We start from the raw sequence: 13,437 nt of genomic DNA, 5'->3' as shown, positions 1-13,437 counted from the left end.
TAAGTAGAATGAGGTATCTCTGTTTGTGTGCCCTGAAATCCCCCCAAAAGTATGCTGTGTAATTTGGAAACCAGACAGCACAACTCTTCTGAGGAATGGAGAGCCTGATTCTGGACAAGCTTGGAGCAAACAACCCTTTGAAATGTTCTGATCATCTAGATGGATGGCCCGGGAGTCAGAGAGCAGTACAACAGGAGGGAGCATTGCTTAATGCTAATAACTCAGAAGGTGATCTTCCTGTTGCCTCCAGGCTGGAACATTCTGTCCCTACTTGTACCCTTATTCCTATGAGTCAGAAAATTTCAAGGCAACTGGGACCAGTAACCCCCAGACAGTGCAAATTTTCTATGGGAACTTTTGTTTACTGATGCTTGCTGTGAACTAGATTACGGAAGAAGGACAGAGAAGGAGAAAGGCCGAAAATATTTATGGAAGGGTCACCGTGTGTCAAGCACAGTACTAAGAACATCACAACTTGGCAAATCTGTGGTTTTTCTCACAGTCCCAGAGAGAAATGAAGATAACCCACCCCTTTCAGATGAAGAATCAGGTGATGAGGAGTTAGTTAACTAATTATCCCAAATGCACACAGCAGGCATTGTACTACAGATTAAATGTAATGCCTTCTTCCCACAGAAGGTCACCAGCGTGCCATTCACTAGCACTGGTAGAATGGTGTTACACAATGGCCTTGCTTCCCTGGGCTTGAGTTCTCTTCCTGAGTAAGTCCTTGACTCGGATGGCAATGCAAAGGCAGTAGTTTATGAAACAGAACACACATGTTTATTATCATCTACCTTTATACTTCTCCCTGATTCCAACCACTCTTTATGGCTGAATTTGTGTGTCCTCCTGTTATTCATAAGGCAGATCTGGCATTCCCAATGACATGGTATTTAGAGGTGACATATTATCAGGTAGGTAGGTAGGTGAAGTAAGAGACAGGATCCCCAGGATAAAATTGGTGCCCATTTAAGAAAAGGGAGACCCAGAATGTGCTGGTACTTACCCTTCTTTCCTCTCTTCCACCTACACACCCTACCGTCTATGTGGCATGAGTAGGTCTTATGAACACAAAGTGTGATAGTGACCATCTGCGAGCCTAGAAAGGCACCAATCTCCCACATCGTTGGGGTTTCCAAGCCCCTGACCCATGAGAAACAAATTTCTGCTGCTTAAACCATAGCAGCTGTGCTGTGCCATTGACACATTCTCAACTGTAAAGCACCCTCTCTAAGGGTTAAACAGCTGGAGTGTGCTAGTTGACCTCCTTTAGACCAGGGAGTACTGTAATTAAGAAAAGAAATGAAGAGGGCCGGGCGGTGGTGGCGCACGCCTTTAATCCCAGCACTCGGGAGGTAGAGGCAGGCGGATCTCTGTGAGTTCGAGGCTAGCCTGGTCTACAAGAGCTAGTACCAGGACAGGAACCAAAAGCTACGGAGAAACCCTGTCTTGAAAAATCCAAAAAAAAGAAAGAAAGAAAGAAAAGGAATGAAGAGATGCTCACAGCTGCACTGATCACATTAGGAAAAAGAGGACTCGGGCTCTTGTGTAGGCTCGTGTGGCCACTCACTATAATTGGTGGCAATCCAGGAGATAAGGGAATAACAGTCTTGGGCATGAAATGTCTTTTGTTTGGCCATTAACAGTCCTTAGCAATCAGCCTGGAGTAGGAGGCCACTGTAGGCAATCTTCTGGTGTCTTCAAAAACACTGATCACTCGCCTCCCGGGAACGTAGCTCCTGGAGGGGTCTGTTTGTATGGAAGTGTCTACAGGTTGACCCCCAGTCTCAGACCTCAGTATTGGCAGTGCCTTCTGCTCCAGAACAAGAGACCTCCAAGGGCATCTGCTGTGAGGACTGTTCAATAATGGGGAATTGGCTCGGTGCCTGCAAAATCAGCCTGATTTAAATTCAGAAAAGAGTCACCTCCAGTTTAGGAGGTGAGCAGGTTATGATGAGGTACACTCATTCCCACCTAATGGCAGAAAGTAAAACCGCCATTAAAACAATTATGGGTGTGACATTTACTTTTATTCATTGGAGACTAAGTGAATCACATGGTTGAGTGAAGTAGGCTATACATGGAAGGGGTTTTTACTGACTCCTCGGAGACTTTCCTTCAGTGTTCCTGACTCCTGGAACGCACTGACAAGCTGCTTTAGAACACAAGCACAGATGAACCCATTCAGCTTTCAACAGACCTGAGGCCCTGTGGGGCTATGCTGTACCAGTGGCCACACCAGGCACAGATGGATCAACCCTTATTTCCATGGAATCAAGCAGAGAAAAGAAAACAGAAGTTCGGGAAATGACATCAGTGCCAAGACAGATGCTGGGAACTGATAAAGTTAAAAAGGTGTCCAAGTCTGTTAGGAAGGTGCTAGGCATGGGAATTTTGTGCTTAGCTGATCCAGCTGAGCCTCTGCCTTGATGGAGTTCATGGACAAATGAGGAAGAGAGGAGAGCTACTAAGGAGATTAGTGCAAATGAGATTAATCCACTGCAAAGAACGCATAGGAACTCTGAAGACTATGCTCTTGCTTCATCTTAAAGGGGATCGTGGGATAACTCTCTGGAGCAGAGGACACAGGCATGGGCATTACATGGGAATAAAGGATGGAGAAATGGGAATGCCTTCTGGGCCCAAAGTCCCTTAGGCACAAAATTGAAGAACACAGTGTTTTGGCTTACAGTTTTAGATGGTTTAGTCCATTGTTCTACCCTGTTGCTTTGGGTTTATGGTGAAGTGATCCATCATTGTCTGGCTTTAGAAACCTCTTTACTTCAGGTATCTGAGAACTAATCATTTCTTCAAGAGCTTTTCCAAATGAAACAACTCGCTTCTACTGCAGGCTGTCTCCTGACGGTCTAACCACCTCTCAAAAGCACCATCAACTGGGGACCAACCTTCAACACATGATCCTCTAAGAGCCAGGGGTAGACTGTTAGAGTTTATATCTTAATGACTTGATCTGTGTGAAGGCTCCAATCATTTGGAAAATAAAGGGTGATATGGTTCTAACTGGAGTGGTGAATTAAACCAGGATGCAGTTTGGGAGCCACTTGTAGGTGATGTCAACTGTTAGGGAGGTTAGCTTTAGTTAGTGAACAGGTGGTGGTAAGAAGGGAGAAGGAACCTCCCTCCCTCCCTCATTACAAGACTTGATCTGAGGCTGCATTGTGTGTTAAGGAGACAAGTCATGCCAAGGAAAAGACACGGTGAGGACGGAGGACATAGAAGTACTTGATTGGCATGTAAGATGCAAAAATGAGGTTGTAAAAGAAAAGACAGCTGATGGCAAGTAGGAAAACAGCAATGGCATTATAAGGCACATAGTGTGTGAGGAGGTGGCTATGTTGGGAATGATCTGTTTGGGGCAATGTAGGCCCTGGCTTAGGAGGTGACATGTGCATGTGAGGGGCACAATAAAGAAACTGCTGACATGACTGCTCCAAGATATGTTTAAGGGAAAGTTTTTATTATAAATAAGAGAGAGAATATATGCAAAGTCACCTGGGGTTATTCAGAGCCGAGAGAATCGGGGGCATTAAAGGGACTAGCAGAGGTGGGTGTTCCCTTGCCAATATAAAGAGAAAGAACGGTTATCTAGGAGGAAGGAGGCCTGAGGAGGTGAGAAGGGTTGCAATGCTAGTGTAGACTTCAGAGTGTATGACAGATGCTTTTATGAGTAGGGATCGAAGGAGCCTGAAGGTCTTCATGGGCTTTGATATGCAACCACAGGTAGTTATGTCCCTTCTGACAGACGTAAGGGAAATGGGTCCTTTAGGCAGATGGGAACCTGCTTCTGAAGAATGCTGGCTTTTATTTAACCACCAGAAATCCTCCAATAGTCCAGCTTGAGCTCATTTCTAGATATATGATATTCCCCGAGACCTACCAACACGGAGGCACAACCACTGCCACGGCCTCCAGGTGCTCTCCAAAAATGTCCATGCTACCCACCCTACCCGCCAGAGGATGAAAGACAATAGCCTCTGGGCTCCCCACATCCCTCTGCAAAAGTCAGCAGAGAAGAGTTCTGGAAATACACACATCTTGTTAGCGTTGTCAGTTTGCCCTGACTCCCTGGGGACCTCTCTAGTTGCTATTTTTCAGGCATAACTATCTGCAAGGAAACTGTGAGATGCAAATACTCCCCTGGGTACCCAGATGATACATTGGGGCACAGGAGCACTATGAGACATCTATTTATGTGGGGATTTATATTAAAGGTTTAAGATAAAGGAAGCAATAAAGAAAATGAGTGATTGCCAAGAGTGCATGTGTATCATTTGTGCAAAAGTAGTCCAGTTTTTGAGTTAGAGGTTCAAACTATTTTCCCTGTGGAAATATATAAAATACCCTGAGCGGGGTGGGGGCGTGTGGGGTGGGTCGAGTTCTATGGATTTAGGAACAACTGAGTTTATTTCCTGATACTAGATACATAGGCATCATAGACTCTCTGGGTTTCTTTTTCTGTATCTAAAGTTCAACCACATTGGTCTGCTGTGATTGTAAGTGAAGTATACAATGCTTATCTTGTAGTTCAAGCTCTCGGTAAGACCCTAGATATTGATCATAAATATCATTGTCCATTATCTCCACTCAGAGATGCTTGGGAGATCGTCTTCTCTCAGAAATGTCCATCAGACGCGGCCAAATGGAAGCTCCTCAAAGGTGAAGGGATGCTGTGTAATCACTTATCTGAAGGTGTAGTGACGAAGACCATGATGAACCCAGGTCTCTTTCTCTCCGGCAGGTTTCCAGGCAACAATGTAATCCTATGTAAACCCGGTATCTGCCTCCTTCAGAATTCAAATCAATGAGATACTGAAATTTCGGTTGTCACATTACTTGGAGAATCTGGCTTCAGGTCCCTCCCAGAGCTTCTCCTACTTGTGGTGCTGTTAATTACTCTTGTTAATGAAACCAAGACAAGTCCATGAGAGAAGAAGAATTCACACCTCTCAGGTGGCCCTGTCCCTGTGAGCTTCTCGGCCTGCCTCCCATGCACACTCTCTATCTTCCAGGCATGCATGCCGAGTCAGATGAACCCAAGTCATATTTCAAACTTAAAGGGATCCATTTTTTAATTTAATTTATTTTATATCCTGACAGCAGTTTCCCCTTCTTCCTCTCTTCTCATTCCCTCTCCTCCACCTCCCCTGTATCCCCCGTCATCCACTCCTCCTCTGTTTCTGTTCAGAAAGGGGCAGGCCTCCTGTGGGTATCTACAAAGCATGGCATATCAAGCTGAGGTAAGACTAAGCACCTCAAGGAATCCATTTAAAAAATAGTATTGCTAGTATACAAGTTTTTTTTCTCTCTTCACGTTTGGCTAAATGTTTAAAAAGTTATCATAAACTTCAAAATTCCAAAATTGGAAGTCTTATTTGAGGACCCCAGTTTGAGAATCACAAGACATTTTAGGTTTTCTTCCCTGTTGTGAAGAGTTCCTTTTCTCATTTTGAAGGTTACTTTCACCCAATCAGCTCTGCCTGCTGGGCCCCTGTGAGGGACCCTGGTGCACACTCTCCACGGGAGCCCTTTAGGATCTCATGACCTCCTTGTCTATGTGGCAGTTCTCTTTAATGTGGAATGACAGAACGGCTGGAAAGTCTGTTGATTTTTGTCAATAGAGTTGTCAAAACCTTGTCCCGTAGCATACAGCACAAGGTATACCTGCTGTTTCTCGAAACATCCATGAACACACAGTAGGCAGTCATAAACATCCTAGAACACAGTCAGATCAAAGCTAGGTTCTTGGCCCAAAGGCCACAGGAATGACCCCAGTTTTTGGTAGTCCTGGTTTTCCTCCGAGTGCTCAGGAGTGGGATCTTCACTGTTCACTTTTCTCTCAACATTTTTGTTTTCCAAGCTTATTCCCAAAAGGCCCTTACACAGAGAAGGGCTTTTCTAGTCCCAAATACCAAACTCGTCCATATTCTCGCTCACCATCATATAGTTCCAGTGGCCTAAGAACCCCAAAGTCAGGTCTATCACAGCAATTTCTCAGTACCAATTGCTCTGTATCCATTACTTTCTTGTTTCTGAGATTAAAAACAAAAGAAAAAAAAAAGCCCGACAGATCTCTGACAAAGACCAGTGAGAAAGGGTTTGTCTTGGCTCACAGACACAGGGATATGCGGTCCACCAAAGCAGGGAAGACAAAGCAGCATATAGGAAAGGCAAGGCGACAGGAGGCTGAGCCAGGCTGTTCCAACTGCATCTACCTCAGGAAGCAAAGGGTGAGCACAAAATGGCACGAGGCTGCCAAGCCTCAAGGCCAGCTCCACAGCGACCCAGTTCCTCCAGGGAGGTGCCACTTCCTAAAGATCCCACAGCCTTCACAAGTAGTGCCCTAGCTGAGAACCAACTGTACAACCCTAAGACCTTCGGAGAGACATTCAGCATACAGACTACTACAACAGCCAACAACAGCAACAAGTGTGGGCCATCTTTTTGAAGTAAAATATGTTCTAAAATTAGAAACGATGAGTGTCGGTTCTGAGAACATAACAGCACTGGTTTGTATGTGTCCTTCGCATGGATGGGTTTTGTAGCATGTGAATGCTGCCAACACAGCTGGTGTTCGAAATAGGAGATACTGCTGTTGACTCTGAGTATTGCTGTGGTCTTCTCTGGCATAGTGCTCGTGACATAGCCTCACTCAAAAGAGCAGGCAAGCTATTAAAGGAGAGATTGCATGATGTGAGACTCATGGCGAAGGAACGGACACAGTACACACTGGGTAATAGATGGTGAGCATTCTTGGACTTTGCTTAACAAGTCACCTCTGCTCTGCCCGTTGTGAACTGTGGCTTTACTCCTTGCCGTTAGTCAGAATGGGCAGGAATAAGATGCAGGGATGACCCCCACCCCCGCTACACCCTTTGCACGTACTCTAGTGAGATCACACACTTACAACACTGATATCTGTTATTTATTTTTTAACTAATATAACTGAGACCTTGTTCAAGATGTGCTTATGAAAAATTACCCTTTTAATGGCGGAGCATTTAATGAGAAACTGGATTTTCTACTGCATAAGTGCCCTTCATACAAATTAGCTTGGCCCTGGGTCCTGATCTAAATTGGGCTCCCTACTTTCCTCTAAATGGCCTAATATTTTCTTATTAATCCCTGCCCTTTCCACCTGCCCTGGCTCTGCCTCCTCATCTAACTCTCTCCTCAGCAGCAGGCTGTGCCCTGACACATGCTTCTTCAGGCTCTTTGTATCTGACAAAGGGCGAGTTTTGGACATGACTAGTTTTCTGGAAACTGTTTATTCCATATTCAACCTCACTCTAGGTCCCAGCGGAGTGTTTTTCCGTGCTAGTGTGTTTATATTTAGGAACGATGGATTTGGGCATGGGGCAAATGTGTGCAGGCCCTTCTAAGTGGGTATGGGTGGGTTCCATGGCCTCTCAGATCTTCCCTTCCAAGGTGGGTCTGGTAAGGATGCCTGCCTTATTCAGGGGTAGTCAGGTGGGGTGTGTCACGTGCTTCTAGTCAGTACTTCCTGCTGTCACTGTGACAGTTGCACTTTGAGACAGTCTGAGTAGTGAAAGGAGTGTTAACTGGCTGTCTAGGACAGTTTCATGTGTTGATTATGATATGAGATAGAGTAACAATCCTCCCAAGAAGTCTTAGACCAAGACATAATCTGCCGTTAGCACACTTAGCATAGCAGACCGGGGAGTAAGCATGCATGTCATAGGCCAACTTGCTTACATACATGTATAAAAAGGGATGCAGTGACAGATAGTCTCTACTCCAGCCTCTATGATCTCTCTCCATTGAACTCTAATGCTTAATTTTTATATGCCTTTTATATATTTTATATTTATGTTTTTTTTTCATATTTCGATGGTTTTACATTCCTGACTGTGTCTTTCCATCATTGGCTTTCAGGACTGTTTTCTTAAAGCCATTGATAGAAATAGGAGTCCTAGAATTCCGTGATACAATGACTGTGAGAAGTGGGAAACCCCGGATTCAGATTTGTCCCTGTCGCCATCCCTGCGTGCAGACACAGTATCGCCAAGTCTGATCACGGAGGGGCAACTACTGTTTACAGAAAGATTACTCTGAAGATGAACACATGCGTCCCTTGTACCGTCTCTTTAAATTACTATTGGCACTCTGCGAGGTGGCAGCTACTTAACCATCCTTCCGTAGATGGCAAATGAAGTTTAGTTGATGCGCTGTGGCAACCTTTTTACACGCCTGCCATAATACACTGTACATTCTTATTTGCAGTCACACACACACACACACACAAATAACTTGAGTTTCTAGGCGCATAGATTGTTTCTTCATTTGTTGCCCACAAGTAATGGTATTTGTCACAGAGGCGATGATCAGCAATGGATGGATGAGTGAATGCAAGGGTTGAAGGGCAGGGTTCATAACGAGAAGAGTACTATACCGTGGTTAGCTATGGCTGGCTTCTCCAGAATGTTGTCGGTCTCGTGCTATGGATGAAGGGAAATGGTCTCCTTTATCCCCAAAGTCCTCAGCTTAAGTTGGGTGGTGATGAGGGATGTCGTGAGAGAGAATAACCAGGAATTTGAGCCTGAGATTAGCATTAGAGGCCTGGGAGAACCTGAGTCTCTGGAACTGTAGGTCCAGAGTCCAGACCCTGACTAGGCAAAGTGTGGCAAGTGTTTAAATTGCTATGCTGGTCTCTAATTTATGACTCTGTGAACAAGCTACCGAATTTTATGTCTGTCTTCCTTTGCAATATGACGATGGTTTGGCTTTTGAAGAGTGGATATAAAGTTTATAATAAACACCTCTACATCATTTTCTTTATGTACGCCTGCTTGAACTCTTGGTTGATGTATAAAGCAAAATATGTTAATAATTAGAGAGCCCTTTGCAAGGTACAGCCACTCATTGCCAAATACTGTGGCAGCCTATTTTCTCTGCATATCTGACTTACTAGAAGCAATATCATAAACCTATTTTTATTATTGTTCAATGTCATTACTTGGTGTAGAGAAATTATACTGGACTTTTACAAGAAGGCAGTTCATGTGATCGGGTATAAGGAGGATCCTGGATCCTGGCCAAAGCATCACTCGGAGTTTTAAATACGGGAAACTCGGTGCTGATACTATTCCAACAGGACTTTTGGACATAAACTCTTAGTTGGTGATGGCTGTTGGTTCAGAATGCATCAGAAGCAAATTAGATGTGTTACCCATATTATCTGATCTTGTTTATTGCTCCACTGGGGTGATTATTATTAAGGTTTCCTTTTAGGTCCAAAGACTGAGACTTGGAGAATTATTTAAGTGGGTGGAGCCAGAGTTTGCATCCAAACATATTATTATTATTATTATTATTACTATTTGACTTTCCTAGCATGTAGGTGGAACCCGGAAGTAGATCTCAGAATGGTAAGTTTCTAAAGCCAGCAGAGTGCAAGCATCCTTGTTCCTGAATCTATTTTTCTTTGTTTTCAGGTCAGGATCGCAGCGAAGCCACTTTGATAAAGAGGTTTAAAGGTGAAGGGGTCCGGTACAAAGCCAAGCTGATTGGGATTGATGAAGTTTCCGCAGCCCGGGGAGACAAGTTATGTCAAGATTCCATGATGAAGCTCAAGGTGCCGTGCCAGCGTTTCTTTATGATTAGCTCTGGTTTTACACGAGGGAGGGGAAGAACCAATCATCAGGACTGTGTCAGGCAGCCTCATTGCTTGAGGGATTGGCTCCGGCATGAATCACCATATTTTCTCTCTAGGAAGAAACTTCAGTGGCTTAGAAATACTGACTGGACACTATTTTATGGAGGTATTTAGTCAGACTTTGTTCATGCTGCTTAAGTGGATCATAGTTTCTTCTAGGTAAATGTCCTTGTAAAACCCCTGTAAAAATAAAACCACAAAATTATTAGTACATTCTGTAGTTCCTCACATATTTTGAATTTTTGCTACTTTATTTTTTTTAATGTTTCCCTAGCTTGTCTTCTAGCAACAGATGTAGAGATGCAAAGCTGATTTTATTTATTCTTCTAATTGCTGAAAATCACCCCCAGATATTTCATAACAAAGAAAAGGCGGCCTGGCTGATGGGATACGCAGCGAGAGGCTACAAAGACAGCTTTGCTCGGAAAACCAGAAAAATAAGTTAGAAAAAACCTAAACAAGCCCAATAAGCAGTATATTCTTTTTTTTTTTTTTTTTTTTGGTTTTTCGAGACAGTGTTTCTTTGTGGTTTTGGAGCCTGTCCTGGAACTAGCTCTTGTAGACCAGGCTGGTCTCGAACTCACAGAGATCCGCCTGCCTCTGCCTCCCGAGTGCTGGGATTAAAGGCGTGTGCCACCACCGCCTGGCTATTCTTTTTTTCCAACCACCTTAAAAACATCTGAGAAAGAACTTGTTCCCCAGATGTTGACTCCACATTTACTTGTTCATTTTTTTAAAATGTGGTATAAGATAGTAGAAAAGCATTGGATCTAACAAGAATCCTGTTTTATGCATCTAAGACATGCAAAATTCATTTTTCTCAATATAACTTCTAATTATAAAGTACTCTGAAAATACTGAAAAATATAAGGACTAAAACTCAAATCATCCAAAATCCCCCCAAAATAATGAGAGTTGACACTTTGTGTGTTTGGCCTTCAATTGTTTTAATTATATCACCAAACACATATAATAAAAATAGATGATAGTTTATATAATTTCATAACCTGATTTTTTTTATCTCATCTATTAATATGTATAGTTAAGCTTTTTTTAAATATATCTTCAAATAGTCTATAAGACACTGTTAGGTCAGTGGAATATTTTTAAGTCTAAGAAAAGGCAAAACGTGCCCACATTCTACCAGAGTGCCCAAAAGTGTTTAAATGACAGAAATTTGTTTGTTGCTATCTGCATCACGTTTTCTTTTATGCTTAATAAGTCACAACTGTCATTTTTCTTCCATGTTGTACAGTGCTTCTTGGTACTTTGGCATGGCTGGCAGTTGTTGAATCCCAGTGGCTTGGCTTCAAATAATAGGATTTTTAAAACCTACTTAATTTTCTATGGTCTATATCCTTGTTTTTGCTATTTAAGATGTTATATAAACTAACTTTTAAAAAATCAATGCGTAGTTAAGGTATATTAGGAAGGCTATTAAAAACAATGAAATCAGGATTTCACACTTTCACCTTGGAAGAGGTTAGTGATTTTTTTTTTCAGATAATGAAGCCATGTTATAAGATTTCAGAGTAGCTCAATGATGAGCCCTCTCTCTCTTCTAAATTCCAACCTGAATGATGAATAGGGAGGCAGTCAGGCAAGAAGATTCCCACGGCCTGCTTTGTGACTGATGAATAGTGACCTAGAGGATGTGACTGGGAACCAGGGCCCCAGGCAGACCCTTGAACAACATAGGCTGTGACGTTTGACTTTGTAAGGGAAGCCTCTGTTCTTGCCACTGTTGACCCCAACCCGAGTCGAGTTCAGATTCTGCTCATACATGTATGAAATCAGAATGCAGCCTGACTGCTAGGACATGGATGCAGCCCAGAAAGGCTGAGCCTCAAGTGTCCCGTTCTCTCACAGAGCCACTCCCACCATCCCAACAGAACTATGATGTAAAGGCCAGAGCTGGATTCTTACTGCTGTAACTGAAGCCTAGCAAATCTGCTCTGGACAATGCCACTCCTTAATCCTCCATGTGCACAGACATGGCTGTCACCCAGAGCATCCTGTCAGTGGAGGAGAGAGGAGTTCTATATTCCCTTCCTCCCGCATCTAGAGATGCTGTTCATCAGGTACCAGTTACTGAGAGCATTATTGGCCAGTTGCCTTCGTAGAAGCACCCGGGGTTTAAGTGGGTGTAAAGCAGCAGTTTGCTCTACTCCTGGGAGTTTATCCTTGGGATTAACACTAGGCCATGCTAGCAGGAACAGATCTAGGTATGGGTGCCAGTGTGTGTGTGTATGTGTATGTGTATCTCTGTGTATGTGTGTGTGTGTGTGTGTGTGTGTTACCTGTAGTGAAACATTCCATCTGTCATCCCTTATAATCATGAGGTCCCAAGGCCCAGGAAGTTTGTCCTGCTATAACACACTCCTGTCAAATGCACCGAACACGTTGCGAGGTCCTTCATTTCCGACGATTGTGTTTCATTATTTGCAACTTGCTGAGAAGAATGTTGACATTTCAGCTCCCAGTGGTTTTTCTGTAAGAAGCACGGAAACATAAATGATCGATTCTGCATTTGGCCACCTGCCCAGGAAATAGACAGAGAAGTACAAAATCCCTTTTAGCCTTGAAAAAAGGCCCACTCGCAACTATTAGACCGTACGAGAACTGGGAGAAAAGAAAGAAAAGATTGCCCTTGTTAGACTGAAGCTAGTGCATCTCCCATTAGAGAATTTCCTCCTGCATTGCAGAGGTTCTAGGCAGTGTGTGAATATGAGGGGCCCACCATCTACACATTGCCTGACCATTGCTGCATTTCAGTTTAGAGTCAGCGAGGCCCCTTTATGTACATAGCTCGAGATTGGTTTCTCTGTTTTGTAACTATAAAATGTAGGTTCAGAGAAGTTAAAGCATTTTTTTCACATTATGTCCTAGAACTCAGAACTAGACCTTTAGAAGCCCCATGGTTAACATGTAATAGTTTAGCACTTGGTTGTATTATATTCTGTTTGGGGGATAATCTATCTTTTATTTTTCACCTTGATTTCATTCTTCTACCTCTGAGGTACTCCCTGGTAGCCATACGTCTCTGGCTTTTAAAGAAGTTAACTTTCAAGAATCCTTGGGTAGAAGAGTGATGATTGAAGCTGTGGGCCCATGACTCCCAAAGGTAGAGCCTAGAGAGCCAAGAACAGAACCATAAGTGTATGAGAAACAGAACTTATATTTGGGGAAATAAAGCTAGTGTGGAGTTCTTTATTCAGAACAGAAACATAATCAAGTACTGTAAGGTGGAGAAGATTTCCAATATCCAAAGTAAAGATAAGCACACAATTTCATAAGCAAGGCCCCCCTTGAACGTCTGGATATACTAAAAGGTCTCCTCTACCCTCAGTTATTCCCCAAGTAAATTCTGGGAGCATAGTATGCTGAGAACAGCACAAAGCACTGTGACCTCCTAGAGCTGGGAAGTCAATATTATTTTAGATTTGTCTATGCCCGAAGCCAAGTGCCACTATTGCTGGGAGCTGAGCCTAATCTTAAACAATGATGCAGGAATGGAGACTTTGAGATTTTTAGCGATAGGTGACTAGCAGTCCATGTGGAAATCTGTGAAATGACTTTACCCGCCTCGTGTGCTCTAGTTGAAAGTCCATGTTCACTTTAAAAAGTAAATGGGTTTACTCATAACTTGAATCACGTGAACCCTGGTGTGGGTAGTACAGACTCATTTAATGGGCATCTCATGAGCACCTGCTGCCCCACCAGTAGGTTCAAGAACATGC

At 43.3% G+C, this 13,437-nt stretch overlaps 1 protein-coding gene across 4 annotated transcripts in view; it reads left to right on the top strand.

Moving 5' to 3' along the window:
- Dab1 (DAB adaptor protein 1) overlaps positions 1-13,437 on the top strand; it is a 1,075,383-nt gene that overhangs the window by 937,349 nt on the left and 124,597 nt on the right. For all 4 annotated transcript variants that reach the window (XM_057785280.1, XM_057785281.1, XM_057785282.1 and 1 more), the window contains one exon: positions 9,477-9,616. In XM_057785280.1, coding sequence (XP_057641263.1) covers positions 9,477-9,616 — 140 coding nt within the window. The remainder of the gene's footprint in view (positions 1-9,476; positions 9,617-13,437) is intronic.

This window comes from Chionomys nivalis, chromosome 11, assembly GCF_950005125.1.
Source record: "Chionomys nivalis chromosome 11, mChiNiv1.1, whole genome shotgun sequence".
Lineage (NCBI taxonomy): Eukaryota > Metazoa > Chordata > Mammalia > Rodentia > Cricetidae > Chionomys > Chionomys nivalis.
This window is presented reverse-complemented; position numbering and strand designations above follow the sequence as displayed.